Source organism: Amphiura filiformis, chromosome 9 (assembly GCF_039555335.1).
Source record: "Amphiura filiformis chromosome 9, Afil_fr2py, whole genome shotgun sequence".
Taxonomy (NCBI): Eukaryota; Metazoa; Echinodermata; class Ophiuroidea; order Amphilepidida; family Amphiuridae; genus Amphiura; species Amphiura filiformis.
Genome location: NC_092636.1, coordinates 66,533,992 through 66,554,570, shown reverse-complemented (window position 1 = coordinate 66,554,570; position 20,579 = coordinate 66,533,992). Strand labels below are relative to the sequence as shown.

Below are 20,579 nucleotides of genomic sequence, written 5' to 3'. Positions count from 1 at the left end.
ATAATAATTCATTTCATATTGAAGTTGCCCCCCCCTCCCCCACCGGGGAGCTTGTTACGCAACATTGCGGGTGCTGGTGCCCAAGTTAGAAAAGGAATAAAATTACAAATTACGAAGGATAAGTTTTGTAGAACCAAAAATTGTACGCATCAATTAGTCCAATCAAATTAAATGCGAAGGCTGTTGGATACAGGCTTGCATACAATGGCGATTTACACACGAACAAACATCTGTGTGTGTATGAGAGCCGTCAGAAATATGAGCGTAGGATGTTTATTTTCATTAAAAGGTGACATGTTTGTGGCTTGTTGTATCAGCAACATTTAAGGCATACCATATGTACTCTTAAGAAATGTCTAGTACGTAAGGTTGCTCTGTATTGGATTGTTTTTTGAAGGGGTGTTGAGCCCTTCCAATATGAACTACGGCAAACGGCTTTCCTTACCAAAATTCGGCGGAATACCACAAATAGCAAGAAAACAGAGGTAAGACTGAGATAAATTAAATATCGAATCAGCACTATCAGTGTCATCTTTATATTGTAGTAATTGTGCACTAGTCTATGTACACAAGACCCTCAAATGTGATTCCTTCATTCCCGCACGGGACGGTCTTGGCTCTTGCCGATGCCGTCCAGTTTACATGGTTATGTCACTCATGGCATTCACTTAGTCCGAATAATCAGACCCAGAACAAAATATTAATTTCTGACATGATCGTGTACTGGGTCTGAACTGTTTCCATATGAAATCTTGATGGCAAATTGGACAATAAAAGCACATGGTTCTCACGTGACAGCTTTTTAATCCCTATTCAGGTTACGTGAATCACGCTATTGTGGACCATCCTTCTGATACTTGAGTGTTTGGACAAGCGGAACGGTTTTTTGTCTACCTCTTGTTTGAAAAACAAACCAGGAGGTCGAAATCGTCCTCCTCGCCGAATACGAAAGTCAGCGTAATAGTACGGCACTGGCATTCACTGTCAAGCAAGGTGAATTTATACTCACTCAATCGCTGAGCGATTGTGATGCAACGCTTTTGGAAAGCGATGGGCAATCGCCAGGTTTTTCGAAGCATCGCTTGTCGCTTTTGCATTTATAACTATTATATAGTGGGAATTCCAATTGAATGAACGCAGCTTTCAATAGCGTGATTTAATTTTTGCGTACACTCATGCACTTTGCGCGATGTGCGCCCGGCGTGCAGCGACTGTGCGTGAGTAACGCAGAAGTGAATCAACCATGGCAACGCACTCGTGATTGGTTAGCATTGTATCCAAGGTCGTGCGTTATACGTTCGTGTTGTAATTTGAAATACGCGATATACGATCGCGGTTGGATCGAGTACAGCTGCTGAAAGCTGCGTTCACTCATTTGGAATTCCTACTATAATAAGCTGAATTTCTACTCCATCGCTGAGCGACAGTGTTTGAAATAAGCACTTTAAATCCTCTTGTCCTCTTGTCCAAAAATCACTGGGGGGACAACCATATTGAGATACGGTATGTACTTACTTATCCTCTGGACAACCACTATATAGGTATACTACATGTAGGTGAATTCAAATTTGCCATCAAATTGCATCATTTTATATATCAAATTAAAGCCCTTGAGTAAACTAAGCCAAAACTGAAAACCTTTTTTCATAGCACTTTCCGTAGCAAAGTTACATCTTGTCAAAGATTGACTTTCATCAAAAAGATTCAGCTAGCAAAATTCCCCAAAACGGCATTTCGGGGTGTTTCTAGATCTTAGTCTCATGGCGATAGCAGCTTTTTAATGGAACTGCTATCAAAATCCTCTAAAATTCCATGCGACTTGATTATCACCATAAAAATCATATATTTGGGTCAAATGAAGTATAGAAAACATATTTATGTAGGTTTCCTTCACCCACCTATTCTCGAAAAAAATTCAAATTTCTATGTAAATATGCATTGTGTTGGGGCCCCGGTCTCGGCGAATTCGCTGACTAGTAAATGCGTTAACTAAGGTTTGCCTAGGTTACCTACACTATATTTTACCTCTTCAATATGACACATTCTGGGGACAACCAAAATATTTTGAGGACAAGCAGAATTTATGCTTTAAAAATAGTTGTCCTCGGGACAACCTCCATATTTTCCTTATTTCGGACACTGCTGACTGCTGAGCGATGATCGATTGCATGATTGGTACCATTAACCAATCAGGATAATTGAGGTAGCACACTTTTCTCGATGGAGTATAACTTCAGCTCTAGATACATGTACTTTCACGGCGGTAGCAATTGCAGACGACAATTAAAATGTTCTAAATGCCCAAAATACAAAGAACATCCATCATGTCCATTGCTGTTGATATTTATTGCTTTTAGTTTGAATGAATTTATTACCGAAAGTTAATAATCGAGAAAGTTAAATTAATTAGCAAAATAATAAATCCTGTTGGTTGTAAATGATTGGTTGATGCATTCACGTGTCAGCGATATCACTCGAAAGTTGAGATTTCTTCAAAAACTCACAAAATCAATTTGTAACGATTGATCGGTTTGACGCTCTGAAAACAGAAGTAAACACTGAGCATGCGTGAGAATCGCTTTTCTGCAATTTAAGCGATCAAGTATAAATTCAGCTTCACTAGATCGGCATCATGTCACCCAGTCATATCGGTGATACAGTTTTAGGTGTGAACAGCAGCGTGGCGCATGAGGCTGAGCATTCATGTTTACAAAACAAATGTATTGCTTGACAACAAATGGATTGCAAATGGATTGCTTTGCTCACTGCTCTTCATATTTGAGGCTAGAGACCATTGCAATCAAAATCTAGTCGGATTAGCTGAAGCATTACAGTATTGACATTGTAAAGCGCGGGGTAAACTGATGGAAGCTATATTTTTAAAGCAGTTAGCACAGGAGCTCAGCCAATCAAGACGGGCAATCAAGTTTAACAATGTTGCTGAAATTGCACCTCCAACAAAATTTTACCATTGTTCAAAATCTAGGCAAATTAAATCAAAAGATAGAGTTGACTCATCGAAATATTAACTTTAAAGTTTCATCCAGATTTCAATATTACACAATAAATAACATCCGGTGCAAAAATGTCAGTTGACGCTGTCCGACAGAAAAATGATATACATGTAACATACGGTACGGTACTCTAGCATCCAATGCGTAACTATTGTGTGCAAATTTGAAGCTGGAGTTCTTGAGTAACAAACGGATCGATACAATCAAGGCCTGTCATTGGCTGATACGCCATGCCGCAGCGGCAAGCGATAATAATCTGAAGTTCTGGCGCTTACTGCGGATGTTTAAAAAGCGCGTATCGTACCTAGGCAACGCTTTGGCGTCAGCCCTTTGCTCGGCATAAACTACACGCGACGGTCTGTCTGTCAGACTCGGGAGTTGGTATAAGGGCGCACAGTCACTAGCGCACACTAAAAACGGTGGCTGGGCAGCAATTAGGAAAGAAGGAAAAGGTAGAATTCATGAAAGCTCAAGAGTTTTCCTCATGTTGTGAAGGATTAGTTTGACAAAAATTATTAATTTTAGTTTGCGAAATGCAGTTTACTTCACTGTCTTTAAATAAAATTTATCTTTATTAGACAATGATCATGACAATAAATTAACAAACAATACAAATACAATAAGCTAAGGCCCTTCAACATCTTTTGAGAATTAGTTAGGGATCTGATCATTTTATTTTTAAACCTCTGGCATAAGAGATTGAGAAATCAGAATGTGGGTCAAAGATAAGCCACTCTGATGTCATTTTGCAACTAGCTATTTAGGCTTCTCATGAAGCTTAAAAATCAGTGCTCTGATGCTAGCCAATCCATTTTATGTTTGACATGGTGGATTCTTTTGGTGCGTCATATACTGTAACGGGCCCGGGCACTATGTATCGCAGTGCAATAGGCTGGGACGGAGCTACGTCATGCCGGTGAAAACAACCAAGTGCCGGTGAAAACAATCGGATCAATCAAATTAGGTCACTGGGCTGTGCGCCCACTGTGCCCTATTTAATGAGAGACATACACGGAGCTCTGTGTTCCCTCAAACCCCTTCAAGAGTGCCTCTCTGTGACGACCAGCAGTTTGTTGTTATGATTGTAGATGATTTAATCAGCCAATCAAATCTCCACTTCATTGTTTAAAATGCTGTGCATGCTCTCATAAATGTAAACAACTGTCGTTCTCCTCGGCCAGAATCTATAACACACCCGTAAGGCAAAAAAAAAAAGGTTTGTTTGTCCATAGAGGCACATGAAACAGTTGGGTCGGTAGGTTGGATTTTTTTAATTTTTTTTACAGATATTGCACTTGAAACTGACAATTTGAAGACTGGTAAATAAGTCAAACACACAGCACTGTACTGGTTTAACTCTTGAGATGGTTCTGCATGACTTATACTGTTCATTTTCTGTACATTTTCTTTCTTTAAGGGGGTACTACACCCCTGTGGTAAATTTGTGACTATTTTTGCATTTTTCTCAACAATTAATAACACATTGGTAACAAAAGTTATGTATATTATTGGGGCAAGGAATCCAATTACTACACTGAAATTTCAGTGACTCAAGACAAGCGGTTCAGTAAATATGATAGGAAATCAGGTACATCCTAGCGGTACCTCATTTTCTATCATAAGTATCGAACCGCTTCTCTTGGGTCACTGAAATTTCAGTGTAGTAATTGGATACCTTGCCTTATAATATATGAACTTTTGTTACCAGTGTGTTATTACTTTTTTGAGAAAATGCAAAAAGAGTCTAAATTTATTGAGGGTGTAGTACCCTTAAATTTATACTAACCACTGTTTTACTAGCACATTCAATGCAAATTAAAAAAAGAAAAGAAGAAGCACGGTCGGGACCAGGGTACACGGTCGGTCGGACGTGGACAAACAAACAATTTTTTTTTTGCCTAATCAGCTGATAATCATACATATTTAAAAGGCATCTTTTTCGGAATCATACAGTATCATATTGCTGCAGTGATGGTGATCAATCGATCTAGCAGGTTTGTTGATTTTTTTTTTAATAAAAAAAAATCAAATTTGTTTGATATAAAATTGGATCGATTGAGCCCATATTTATTGGTCGAGCTATGAGTATATTTTAAAACTCATAGCGAGACCAATAAATATTGGGCATAAAGCATCCAATTTTATCATTATTATGTTTTGGATCAATATTTTTACACACTTGGATTCAACAAAACATAATAATGATTTAAATCGGATTTTTAACATTTTAATTGATTTCTTCAATTTCAAGAACTGCTATACCCCATGATCAAGTTAAAAGATACGCACAATCCTATCAGGTATTTACAAAGAATCAAAACATGTTTTTATGTGAAAATTTCAAAGAAAAAAGCATGGGGAAAAAACCTGCACTTGAAGATGGATTACTTTTAATCCAGTTTTGGAAATCTTTGCAGTATTCAATAGTGAATTTAAAATCCCTTTAATGAATAATAATTTCTTCAACCTCACTACAAAGTACAAAATGTACATTTAGAATGATTGATCAGCTCTACCAATTTTAAGGGATCTAAAATGAGCGTTTATTGCGTTTCGACAGTATTTTTTGTGCGACATGAGAGCACCTCAGACCTATCGAATTGCATTCTGAATACGAAGCATGTCTTTCTGATATGAAATAATTTTCATTTTGTGAAAATCACAATATAATACAAATTTTATGACAAATTATAAAAATTTGATATTTTTCAAATTTTTGATATATAACAGTCCTCGAAGTGAATTATATAAATCTAATGATATATTCTTAAAGTGTATGTAGCAGGGAGGAAAAGCCGACGGTCAATTGAAAATTTTGACCTTCCATGTTGAAGATATGGATTTTTTTCCCAAAAAGACCTAATTTTGTTTGGTGTTTTGGGAAAAAAAATCCATATCTTCAATACGAAAGGTCAAAATTTTCAATTGATCGTCGGCTTTTCATCCCACCTACATACACTTTAAGTATAAATCATCAGATTTATAAAGTTCACTTCAAGTACTGTTAAATATCAAAAATATCAATTTTAATGATTTGCCATAAAATGTGTATTAAATTGCTAATTTCAAAAATCAAAATTATTTGATATCAGAATGACATTCTTCGTATTCAGAATGCAATTCGATATGTCTGATGTGCTCTAATGTCCCAAAATAAATACCGTCCAAACGTTCATACCCCAGCCCTTAACCAGAAGAGTATTTGTACATAGTATTCTGTTCAGAAGACGGAATTGGAACCAACAAAGTTTAACTTCTTGAGTACATTTCCAGTTAAACATGTTAAACCAATCTTTGTCTTATAAATGAATACGGTACCAAGAATATCATTCCATTTATCTGAAAATTTTCTGGGAACACCATCACTCTTAAAATATATTTCTGTGACCTTGGATGATCACGGATAAATACAACTGAACGCCAGTGACAGTGAATGTTATGTAAACAAAATAAACGGGATGCCTAGTTGAATTATTTTGTATGATCATGATGACTTGATGGGCATTCATTGGCGTTGATGGGCATTACATGAGGCATGATGGGCCTATAATTGGTGCTTTGTTTTGATCCGCAAGTCTGTTGATGAGACTACCAGTTTGACAGGTGTCAGTCAGCTTAGCTATATAATTACACACAATACAAGCACATTGATTTTTGTTACCGTATTCGTTCTAATTACGCGCTCATACAATGTACCCCAATAAGCGCCCACCCAGGGTGTATTCAATTTGCTAAAGGGTACCATTGATGTTGAAGTGACTGATAGACATTGATACAAATTACAGTGAAATACACATACGTACATGTAGTATTTGAAGTCCTGTGTAAACTTGCCATACATTTGCTGCATCAGAAAAGCTGTACTACAACATCTCGGGACCCTAACATTGGTAAATTTGTCTCGAATATAAATACCAATTTTGATCAATTAAAGTTTATTTCTTTCTTGAATTGACTGTTTTACTTCATTTGTATTTATTGTAATAGTTAGAACCTTTTGGATACAGTTAAATACCTTTCATTAGTATGATGTCCTTTTATCTAAATTGCTAAAAAAACATTCTCAAGGTGCAGAATTCAACAGGTTTTTTCCCATGATTTTATCAATTTATTTTTCTTTGAAACATGTTTTGATTTATTTTTGCATACGTCTAGCATTCCACTGGTGTCTTTTGACTTTATCATGGGGTATAGATCATCAGATTTATAAAGTTTACTTCGAGTACTGTTAAATATCAAAAATATCAATTTTTAATCATTTGCCATAAAATATGTATCAGTATTACATATTGCAAATGTCAAAAAATCAAAATTATTTGATATCAGAAGGACATTCTTCGTACTCAGAATGCAATTCGATATGTCTGATGTGCTCTAATGGCCCACAATAAATACTGTCCAAACGTTCATACCCCATCCCATAAGAGGGTCTCAACATTCTCAGGTATTGTAATCAATAACATATTTGACTAATGAAATAGCATTTGTAACAAAAGATCTCATCAATTGTTTAATTCAAGTGCTAATTAGTGCTAATCACCCACCCATAGTGTTGACACACAATGTAGCCATCTGGTGTCATTCTCACATTAATTTTTCTGAAGTGTAATAATAATATTACAAACTTCAACTACCATCGAAATGATCGAATTCAGTTAATGCTGAATCTGGGGGGGGGGGTCATACTTTCATGTGTTGTCATTCTTAACTCAAGCAGACCCTCAAATTTCATCCCCTAAAATTCTGGTCATCGCTTGCCGCTGGACAATCATTCACAATCAATGCTTGTCATTGGCTGATACATCATGCCGCATGCAGTAAAAGTGTGACAGGGACACTGACCTGGAGCATGTGAAAATATCAACCCTATTTTAGTAATTACTCATCTTGTTGTAATAAAACATTGTTTAAAAAGGATTCTTCATAAATCTCATTAATATACGCGAAGCCTGTGATCCAATCATAAGAAATTGATTGCCTGACCGCGCACTAATTGTGCGGTCTAGGTAATAACAATAATTAAAACTGGTTATTTTTACAGCGTTTTATGGCATAAAATAACATAAAATGCCATTTTGATTTGTTCAGAACATCAGATACGACAGTAATGAATGACTACAAAATGTATAATAACTTTGCACCATCTTTTTTCAGTTCATTGTGTGAAATTGTCAGGTTTTGATTTTGGTCTCAGTATTTTTCTGAGGGAGCGGAAAATACCTCAGCCCAAAACAAAACCCTCCGATTTCACCTAATGACCTCAAAATAGATGGTGCTCAGTTATTATTGTCTAAATAGGAATCTCCTCACAGCTGCCGTGCGTGTTAGTAAAATCGTGCGTGTAGTCCTCTTTGAAAATCAAGAAAGGCGAAAATAAAACTCAAAATTCGTATTCGATCACAAGTTTCAGATTTGTTTGCAAATTTTGGACACAAAACCAATAAAAGAGAAGAATAATAGTTTATAGCAGTGACTTTTATTTGTCTACTATTCCAACATTTGCAACATTGGGTAATTTTTGCACAAAATTCTTGTCCGAAATCCTGTACTGACACATAAAAATAAAACAACAAAAAAACAATACAAACTAGACATTGTGCTCACAGAGCATGGCCCTTAGCCAGTGATGTTGATCTTTTTATGACCTTTGACCTAGAGTTGTTCATGTGACATATGTACCACCAGTCCATGGTTCATGATGGTGACGACATTGTAGGCCTACTATGTAATTTACGGGAGGAGCAGCATTTTGAAAGTATTTGGTAAAGAAAGAAGAAGAATCGGATAGGAAAACAGGACCTAGCTCAGCTAGGTAAATACACAGATATGTCCTTGGAAGGCTTTGTGAAGATTGTTTACAGTCTACATTGTAGATTCTTACTATAATGGATAGTTTTAAAGTACACGTAATCACAGATTCTCAACGTTGAGAATCTGTGACGTAATGTGAACTGATGAGCCCAATTATACATGGTTCATTGAACCACAATGGGCTTGTAGGGACTCTTGCTGTATGGATGACATATTTGTGTGCAAATCTATCATGGGGGGTGGTCATAGTCAATTTTAGTGAAAATTACATTTTGGGACATTGACCGTAAGTGGATGAACTTTTTAACCGCAATGATCACATGACATTTGTGGCACCACCCAATGATCCTAGTGACCAACTATGGTCAACATGGCAGAAAGTATATGGCTATGATGGCTGATTTAAGGTATTTGGTTAAATACCAGAAATTACCCCTAAATGACCTTTGACCCCAATTCTGTGTACAAATTTTAGACACTGGCTATAGACGATGCATGTGTGCAAGTGATGTCACGGTGCTGTGATGAGGGAAGGAGTAGCACTGATTTCGAGAAATGCAAATTTGACTGAAGCCTGGGGCTAATCCTACAAGCCTGGCCCACAGGCTAACAAAGCCTCGAGGCTATGGTAGCTGTGCTTCGGGAACCACGTTTTCAGTTAAGCCTGGTCTTACGACCTCTTAAGCCTTGAGACTAGACAAGCCAACTGCTAAGCCACCCGTCCAGAAATTTGCCCAAAGAGTAACATTTGAAGTTGAACCAAAGTAATCACATGCAGATAAATCTGAAATGTTCAGGTGCAGTTGATAAATTGTACAGTACTCTCTCCACATTCTACACACAAACTGACCTGCTGAGGCCACTGTGAATCAGCCCTATTGGGCTGGCATTAGGTTGAAATAATTGATAGCAATAAAGAAATGCTCTAAATGACTTCAGGCAGATGCTTTTCATCAATGCTGGAGCAGTGTAAATTTGATTGAAATAATTGAACATTAGAAGTAAGTATTGTTTTGAAATTTATTGAATTGTAGCAGAAATTAATTATTGAATTATCGAGTGTTTAGACACTCAAATTTGATGTGTTGTTTGTGAATGGAAATGGATCATTAGTTCCCTATTGGTCACCTACCATACATAAGGGCAAGGTCACTTTTCATTATTCATTATTGATATTCATAGATAGAACTCCTGTTAAGACCAGTTTCAAGTGTTGTATTGGCTTATGCTTTGATTATGTCTCACAGCATAACAACGACATTGATTTTTAGCAAAATATTGGCAAAAATAATATTAATGAGCCTTTTCAGTCATTTTAGCTCATTAACAAAAAAAAATAGTACATTGTGTATGTCCGATTTGCCTGTTGAAAACAAAAGGCATATTGATCATTGCACATTTGGTTTGGTTGACAGGAGGTCCTTCAGATTGAATGACCAGGTAGAATATTCTGAAGGTGATCAAATAAGTGCACCATATAATGGGATACTGGCAATACACCATAGAGCGTGCTTCTACAGAGCCAAATACCGTTATGGAAACGGTATGGAAACGTTTATCACTTCTGTGGAAACAGCCTCCAACGCCTTTTTGCAACACCTTTTTAACACCAACGGAAACCTCGTTGGAGTAGGTTTTTGCCGTTGACGAAGCGGGTAGATTTTCTGTAGAAACAGACCAAAACGGCAACTTGCCGTTTATCAAGCAAAATGGCTGTTTCCGCGTTCTGTGCTGTATTTCTATAGGACTTGCACACAATGACTTAGGTACACATGGTACATTGACATGTGTGAGGTCAAAGGTCATCTAGTGGTCACTAAGGTCCGTATTCACAAAAGAGTTATACCGGGTCTAAAGTTAGACCTGGACTAAGCAGAATTTAGTTCCACCAGGAATGGACCTTTACTCTTATTTCCTTCCTAAAGTAGCTAGCAAATTTTAAAGATTTAAATGCAAAGTTCAAAAATAATACAAAAGAACTTAAGAAAATGTAAAGCAAAAATATCCTTTCTCCTGGTATTAAATTCCACTTAGACCAGGTCTAACTTTAGACCCAGTCTAACTCTTTTGTGCATACGGACCTAAGGGTGTCTACGTTTAAACGTTAAATGCAGTATCCGTTTAGAAAAATCGCTAACCATTTTTGTAAATAAAAAAAACTAAAAAACCTAACCCAAAACCCTTGTCCTTACCCCAAAAGAGAAGGAGAAATTGATTTCACCTGAAAATATATATTTAATGTTTTTAAATACATGAATGTGTTAATAATGTTTTAATTAACATACTTTATTTTCCCTCATTTCATTTCATCGAAATTGTTATTTTTATTGCTAAACAAAATAAAAGAAAAACCTCTCATATAACTTAAAATATTTCTAATAAAAAAAACCCTTCAAAAGGGTTAAGCAGCGCCAAGGATTTATCATACCAAAAAAGCTTTTTGCTTCTGGGTAAGAATTATTTTCTTACATGCAACAGTATATTTTGTGCAGGTTAGAAATTTGATAAATAGGTCATCATATGCAAAATTCATGCATGGACCTATTTATCAAATTTCTAACCTGCAAGAAAAAAGCTGTTGCATGCAAGAAAATAATTCTTACCCAAAAGAAAAAAGCTTGTGCATTTAAATTTATTTGTTTTGTATTTTCAGAATTTTGGATTTTTTTTTTAATTTCCAAAATTATGTGAAAGGGTTCTCCTTCCTATAATTAGCCATAAAAATATTGCCATTTTGATGAGATGAGGCTAAATAAAGTAATTGAAACTTATTAATGCATTTACTAAACATGCTAATACAGGTCCGATTTTGGGGTTCCCTTTTGGGGGTTGGGGCAAGGGTGTTAGGCTAGTTGGGCTTGGGTGGGTTTGAAATTTTTTTTACATACGTTTACATGGTTAACCGACCGGATTGTGGTCCATTTAAATGGTTAGACAAATAACCGTCAATTTACACCCCTAGTGGTCACTTGATGTCATTTTGCAAATTATATTATTATTATTATTTATTTTTTATGAGCCATGAAAGCATGAAAACCGCCCCTCTGGTTGAGACACATTTTATTAGTTTACTTGCTGATGTTTGGTTTACTTACAGGTTAAGTATATTGCTAGAAATAATAGTACATTTGCAGGCAATGCATCCTTTTCATTTTGTAGTCCTGCTGACTCATGTTTGATTTAGATTCCCCTCATCCCATGTGGGGGAGTTGATCAGTTGAGGTTTATCTAGGGAACTTTGACAGCCCTGGATGGATGCTTTACGTAGGACATAATCATATAAAGTTTTCTTCATGAATATTTTAATCAAGAAGTAAAAAAGCATTGTCATTTGTAGAAGTCAAGTAATTTCACACGCTGTCTATGTTGCAACTTTATGTATTGCAAAACTGCCCTGGACTCAAATTTGCTCTAGTTCCATGTGGTGCAGTTGGAAAGCTCTAGATGTGGAAATGTTAAGTATGTTGGTTTGATCCTGGTTCTGATTTTCAACAGGCAACTAAACTTCAACAGGCTCAAAATGCTGCTGCATGCATGCTCACAAGGACTTTAAAACATTTGAGCATATTTCAACCGTCTTACAACGTCTGCATCATTGGTTACCAATTCAGTATCGCATTCATTTCAAGTTTACTCCTTCTCACCTGAAAAGTGCTCCATGACATGGCACCTTCTTTTATCAGTGAACTATCAATTTATATATTCCATCACATGACCTTAGATCATCAGATAAGTTTCTTCTCTCTGCCCCTCTATGCTTGTGAACCTACACTTTAGTACTAGTACTTGCTTCCTTTGAGTCTGTGTTTTTGTGATTCACTTGATGTTTTAAAAAGACACTCCAGCATATGGAAAGACATTGTGATGGGTGTGTGTCCTGTTTTCAACATAAAAAGAACAGGAAAGCCTATAGTTGTAGCTTTTCCGGTTTTCAAACAATTTGACAGGGGAGTAAGTAAGTTTTCAGGATTAATCAGGAATTCCTGATTGTTTTTTGTCAAAATTTCACAATTTTATAGGCTATATTTTCAGCCGTTTGGGGGGCATTTTAGCTCAAAATGAAACGCTTTTTCTTCATTTTTGTGGATTTTCAGGGTTTTTTTCTACAGGACTACTTACATCTCCAAGGTGAACTTTCCAACAAAAAAATTCAGGTGTCAAAATTTGTCAATTGGTGGTCACACCTGTATGGTGATGGATGGATGGGAGTTCTATCTTTGTGCATTGTGTGTGTGGTTAAAAATGAAAGCTACCATACACACACTTGTAAGGAATACACTATCAAGATATTCCTGTTTTTTGCAGAAGCCAGAAAAGAAAATACCTTCCATAGAGCTTCATATAGCCTACATTGTGCAGCAAAAATCCCATTTTTGGACAGGTCTCTTAGCCACAATTTTTTTCATCAGGAAAAGATACCTTGCCTGCATTTTGAAAAACTAATGATTAAGTTATTTTTAATATTTTCCAGAACTTGGTAATTGAATTGTTTACAATGTTGATTAGTAAATATGATAGCTCCAAGGCCAAGTCAGTGTCATTTCATATAAAGAAATTGCTGTGACCCTATTGCAGAAATAAGGTCAGGTATGTTATATAGCTAGACTGCCTCTCACAGATCGCTTAGGTAACGGTTGTACGCAGGCAGGCAGGCAGGCAAGCAAACCTGTTATATATTGGCAACCGGCCACATGGCATCCTATTCAGTATACAATATGACTACTTTGCCAGTCGTTTTCTGTTTGAAAGCTGTGTAAGGGGATGTGATTTGAGAAATTCAGTGGCATCAAAATGTGCACCATGGGGACTTAAGGAGGAAGTAGCAGATAGCAATGCAGCCCTGGAAAAGTTACTAACTACATGTTAATTAATGGCTGGATGGTTATACTTGTTTGTTTGTTATTGCTTGGATTTATTTGCTCAATTGGTGATACTTGAATGACTTGAAGTGTCGGCATCCCTGGATCATTATTACAGGTGTTTTAATGTCTCACATGTACTGACAGAAATGGATATCTGGGATCGACCTTTTATCTGGGTGTTACATCCTGTTTTTAATATTCATTAGGCTTGCCTGCATAGCAATGAATAGGAGGTGTCATACTGGAGAGGTTAACCTGGTAAGGCCAAGGTCATACTCAATATTCAGAGTTATACACATGTCACTTGTATGACCCACCCTAGGACCCCCGGGGGATGTGCGTCATGGTTGGGTCATTTACCAACCAATTAGTGACGCAGGGTCCGGTCATTTACTCAATATTTGCGTCACAACATACCCCGAGGGGTGCGCCAGTGTCAGTCACTTTACCTAGGTGCGCCAATGGTTAGGCGATCAGTGTCAGTCAAAATACCTAAATGCCTAAAATGGTGAGTCAAATTTATGCCATGAGGACAGTCATAATCCTTAACATAAAAGGCCACAATTTTGACCAGGGGCTCGGTCATTGTCGGCAAATGTCAGTCATTGTTTAGACGCACATGTGGGTCATGGTATAGTTAAATCCGACGCACCTATGTAAAGTGACTCACCACTCCCGGGGGTCATAGGGTGGGTCATACAAGTGACATGTGTATTATGACTTAACAACTGGTCCACTGGGCCAGATGAGGTCATTTTCAGCTGGTCAGCCAGCATTTCAAGTGGCCCCCAGCCCATTTTATGTTCAACCCTGTAGTAATTGTTCATATTTCATTTTCATTTTTCCGATTGTTCTGGAAAAAAAAACCTGAAGCACTAGTAGTCCAGGACCTTGCAAAAAAACCCTATAAGGCACTTGAAACTTGATTATCAGTTTAGCGTCCGCCGCCCGCGTTATGAATTTTGTGCCGCATTTGAGATGTAAAATCTGAAAATAATTGATTATTGTGCAAATTGCTACTAAACCAGCAAGAAAATTTGTTCTGAAAATTTTTAAAACCCATTTTCTTTTGTATTTTAAGCCTTCAAAAACTATTAGAAGAATTCATCTAAATATTTGAGCATTGAAAATATACCAATGTTTGACCCTTGCTCTATCCAATTATTTCAATTATACCTTTGGGTTACCAGGGTAGACTAGATTTGAACCGAACCTGACCAAATGTTTTCACCAGCAGTGGCATAGATTTCTTTTTGACATGGGGGGGTGGCCCAGGTGGATGGGGTTGGAAAATTTTCTTAGCGCGCACATTTTTTGGCATATTGAAGCTAAATTGGCGAAATATGGTACAAAAGTGGAATGAAGGTTTTTTTAAGGTTAAAATGGCCAAATATGAGGTTAATTTCATCAGAAGCTCACATACAGGCTTCAACATTGGGGGGGATGATTGTATGGACCATCCCAGCAGAATATTGGGGGGATTTATCCCCCCGGGATCTATGCCTATGTTCATCAGGTGGATTTATGTTATAAATAATTTAACTAGAAGATACTATTGAAAGACATGTATATTTTTAACAAATTGGTGACGATAATAATTATTTCATAATGTTCTGCATGATGTTGTTATTATTATATAAATGAGTCACCCCCACATTTTCCCCATCCTCAAATGTATACGGAGAGGTCAGTGGAAATTGGAGACTTGATTTAAAGTTTGGAAAAACAAAAAGCAAGATATATTTTTATGAATGTTATGTGTGTTACTGACATTATATTGGGACCCAAGATACCCAAATAGAATGAACAGATGCGCATAAGCATTGCATTGAGAAAAAGGCCGTTTATTATGAATATAATGAAATCTGGAAAATAATGAATAATGAATAATGAAATAGTTGCCTCATTATGAGCTGAAAAAAAAATGGGACGCTAAACTCAAGATCAAGTTTCATTAGCCTAACAGTAAAGTGGTAATTTTTGCAACAGATTTATTTTCATAAATTTTGCAAATTAAGCGGCAAACTGCTGCGCAAGCCTTCAGATTTAACGCAAATCTGATGCCCGATATATTTGCACTGAATTGCGTCTAGGCCAACCTATTCAAATTTGCATAAACTGCTGCTTGCAACTAAAACAAATATTAACTTTTTTGTACAGTTGATTTTTCTGTAAAACATTTAAAAAGTTTTGTTGAATTTAATTTCATGCTGCACTGAAAAACAGGCCCATGGCAGTTTTTCAAACAATTTTTTTATAGATTTTTTAAAACTTAATCTTGAAATAAGATGTCATTTTTGAGTGTTCACAATTTGTTTTTCTTTAAAACATTAAAAATGTTTTGTTCAATTTAATTTCATGCTGCACTGAAAAACAGACCTGGAGTGATATGCAAATATTTCATGACGCTTTTAACCATGGGTCTTGTACGAGGGGGTATCAAAAAGTTTTAGAAATCGCCCAGAAGTGAAAGAGCTATATCAATGAAATTTTGTCAGTGCAATCACTGGTCCTTATGTACACTATGATGCAAAAATGGTCTCGTAAGAATGTTTACTTTTTTTACAGGTGCTAGATGTCAGTACCTGCCTATGTAACCGCATAACCAGCAAAATGGAGAAAATTGAGGCATGTAGCATGATTTTAAGTTCCATTTTAAGGGTTACAGTGCCCAAAAAATCTGTGATGAAATAAAAATTCATTTTCCAAAAAGCAACAGTGACAATATCACAATCACCACCGAAGATAACCTTCATTTCATCATCGATTTTCTAGGCACTGCAACCCTTCAAATGCAGGATCTTAATAACGCTGCTTGCCTCAATTTTCTCAATCTTGCAGTTTATGTGCAGTAACTGGGGCAGCAGGTTATTAGCATCTAGCGTCGCCTGTAAAAAAAAGTAAACATACTTATGAGACCATTTTTTCACCATAGTGTACATAAGGACCAGTGATTGCACTGACAAAATTGCATTGATATAGCTCTTTCACTTCTGGACGATTTCTAAAACTTTTTGATACCCCCTCGTACATGTACTTTGCATTTTCGCTGATGGGGAGTGCTGACCACGGCCTGTTTTTACCATTTTTCAGGCTCTTTGATCTGCAATTTGACTTTTCATTTATTGTTTTAGCTCATATCCTTGATGTAATGTCCAAATAACACAATATAAAAATTTCCCATTAATTTGAATTTTTTATAAATTTTACTCCGAGTAGAGCTGTTCATGGGTAATGGTATATAGTTCAATGGGCATCTGTCGTGGGAAGACGAAATTTCATGTGTACTCGCTGACATTCTTCCAAAATTTCAAAAGATTATCAGGACTTCATAGATTCCTCACATTATTTTATGCCTTTGCTACTCCAGCTAGTAAATTTGTGAGTTTCCTCTAAGACCTAAAAAAGAAAATTGTTTGATTGGCGTAACATTAAAAAAATTAGGCTAGGTCGGTCGGCATTTAAAATTTTTTTTTTTTTACACACATTTAAAAGCAGTAAATTACGTATGATACAGGCCTTGGAACCTTTTTGTTACTTTTTTTTAATTGAATTTTTTAATAAATTTTTATAAAATTTTTTGCAAAAAGAAATAATAAAAAAGTCTAGCGTCGGGCCTATTTCTAAGGTCGGTCGGGTTACACCAATCAAACAATTTTCTTTTTTAGGCCTAATTATAAAATTGATAAAACATGTAAATTTTTCAATAAGGCTAAACAAAACAAAACTTAGTAAATGCATCAAAGCCCATGGTAATATTACAAACAATTTTTTCTAAAACATTCTTAAAAATTTAATCTTGAATTAAGATGTCATTTTTGAGTGTTCATAGCATAAAATTGTGTTAAGAAAAACAAACGTGTGCTGCGGCTTTGAGGCAAAGGGTTTTTTTTTGGCTGTACTAATGCATGGGGTGTTTTTTGGTTGGCCTATTGCATTACCTGTATGAGGCATGCAAGATTGAGCAACAAGCTTGAAGGTGTTAGCCAACCTGTTCATCAGTCTTTTGGATGGGTAATAATAATAATAGAATGAAGAAGGGTAGGCTATATATTGTTTCACTGAACATGTTAATCGAGATGAGAAATTTCATGACAAAAATAAAATTTGTATGCCAAAAAAAGAACAGTTATGCGTTAAATTGTTCATCGCATCTATAATTTGCACCACTCACATAATGTATCAACTTCATGGAGAGAAAAAGATGTGACTTCTGCAGGATAGACACATGTGCGTAATATAGGTGCAGAATTTGGCATACTAATGACATGATCCACTGAGGAAAATGATACAATTTTGCTAACATTTGCTTCCATGACGAAACCCAAATTGATTGTCAGAAAGAATATCATGCTCATCAAGATAACAAACAATACGTCTACAAATCAATCTCTCAAGGGTTTTACACAGAATTGATGTCAATGAAACTGGGCGATAGCTAGAAATATTATTCTTTGGCAAACCGGACCTTAAAAAGGGCACAAGCAGAGGAGATATCACCCCTAGACATACATTCATTGAAAAGATGACACAAAGCAGGAGCAATATATATAGTACTATAATAGAATATAGTATTAAAACAAACTATATTCTCTATATTCATAAAGACAATGACTTTTGAGGTACCGTATTTATTCCAACTGGGCGCTTAACAAAGTCATTTTGGGTGGGCGCTTATTTTTTACCTAATTTTTCCGTAAGGGGTGTTTATTAGAGACAAATTTATGTACGTTATAAATGCAGAAAATGTAACTATTACACTGGACTTCTAATCTCCCAACTATTTCACTGTATCGACGTCTATCTGCCACTTCAACATTAGTGGAACCCCTTTAAATAGCAAATTGACAATACTCTGGGTGGGCGCTTATTGGGGCATGGGCGCTTATTGGAATGAATACGGTACATGTTTTCTTCTTGACTTATCAGAATATAGCCATGTTCAGACGTGGGTACTAGTCGGCGTAAATTTACACCGGCATTCCAAAGAATTTACTTAATTTCACACACACACGTTCACACACGCTTACTCCTACAACTTTACCACGGGCTCGCAGACAAATTTAACACGACCTTCGCAGGGGACCATTGAATATTCGGAGTAACTTCTGGAAGTAAAGTGGCAGTGCTGCATATTCATGTCGTTGCTTTCAACAAGTTACACGAGTTCCAGTAGGCCTATGTTGGGTATCATCGAAACGCCCAAACGAAATTTGTTTATTTATTGGTCAAAACAAATTGATGCTGACAGTGTGTTACTTTTTTTGGTCAGCCGCAATTTGTTCTTCTTTTTTTCGACATTTTACTAATTTCTCCACGCCTATAGCCCATGCATCAGTGGCAAATAGAATGATGAAAAAGTATGAAATAGTGCATTGATATCGCATTGAGCACTATTTGCATCTTGCTTAATGGTGATCTTTCCCAAAAAGCAAACAAAAAGTCACCAGCTCATTGTGAAAGTTCACCTTACTCCGACTGGTCATGTTATAATTGTTCACACGGGCAGCTACTCCGACCCACCAGGTCATGTTTACGCGTTACTCCTGACAAAAGTCAGGAGTAAATCGGTCGTGGGAAGGTCGGAGGAGCTTATCACAACTAGCGTTCACACTGGCACTACTCCGACATTTCCCACGACCTTCCGCGGACTAGTGCTTACCAAGACCATCCTCCGAACCTTCCGCCGGGTGTAAACCCATGCATCTGAACACGGCTTACATGTATGTACTTCAGTTACATATGTATTCTAAAGTTGATTAGACAGCCTAGCTATAGACTATCTGGTGGAACCCTATAACAAACAAGGACCATACTTTAATAATTACAAAATAGCATAATCAAACAATGGTGTGACCTGGGGTACCGACATTGCCCTTATGAACTCTCACCCTCCTGGTTGCACTGTACATGTTGTACAAGACTATGTCTTAAAAAGTACAGAAAATGCACAAATAATTTTCTTTATCATCTTTTAAATTTGATCCAGAAGATACCTCGAAGCAAGCAATAGAGTCAGTGATTTATTACCTTGAATGGCTCTGCTTCTTAGAAGCAGATCCATTAATATTGCTACGTATTGTATGCCAAATATATCTCATCTCTTAGAATGCAATTTCTTTTCATTGCAATTGAAAGCTGAGTGTTTTTTTGTTTTTGTTTTCTTTCTCCATGATTTCAGACGAGAGAATTTACTGAATAAGATGTACAATGGGGGTGACCAGGATGAGGAAGTGCGTGGTGGCAATGGAAAGCGGTAAGTTGTGAGCAATGTAGTATGTGTGACCCAGTCAAGAAAAATGAGGCCAATGTTCTAAAAGTATTCCTGTAGGCAATGTGGTTCTGCATTTCATCTCTCAATTTTATATTGAGCCACATATATATAATTTAAAGTCAGCCACAGATTTGTGGAAAAAAAATTGAATTCTTTTCAAAATCATGACATGACTACCAAAGTGCGGATCTTACATGTAAATGCATAACAAGGTACCGTACATTGTACATGCACAACGTGACTTTCATCTGCTCAGAAATAAATTTTTCTGCCTAATGCAGTTCATACACTGGTTCAGTGTAATAAGTCCATTTTTTCATATTTTTGCATCATGATTTATAAACAGGCCTCGAAATAAGGAGGGCCCTCAACCCCCAAAAATCAGTGAGGGCCCGCAAAAGATACATCCAGTGGGCCCAAATGGCCCGTAAAAAATTTACCATTTTTCTCATTTTTTTGTGGGGTTCATAGGTTAAAACCACTGGTCCAAATTCAGGCCCACAAAAATTTGTGAGGGCCCTCAAACATTTAAAATCAAGAAATGGCTCTCAGAAACTCTAGCTTATTTCAAAGCCTGTTTATAAAGTACTTTTCATATCACCTAAAACTTTGGGTAAG

At 36.6% G+C, this 20,579-nt stretch overlaps 1 protein-coding gene across 2 annotated transcripts in view; it reads left to right on the top strand.

Annotated features, from left to right (window-relative positions):
- The first annotated feature begins 211 nt into the window (after positions 1–211).
- LOC140161346 (uncharacterized) overlaps positions 212–20,579 on the top strand; it is a 47,856-nt gene continuing 27,488 nt past the window's right edge. For both annotated transcript variants that reach the window (XM_072184830.1, XM_072184829.1), the window contains exons 1-2: positions 212–485; positions 19,869–19,943. In XM_072184830.1, coding sequence (XP_072040931.1) covers positions 418–485; positions 19,869–19,943 — 143 coding nt within the window. In that variant the 5' untranslated portion in view covers positions 212–417. The remainder of the gene's footprint in view (positions 486–19,868; positions 19,944–20,579) is intronic.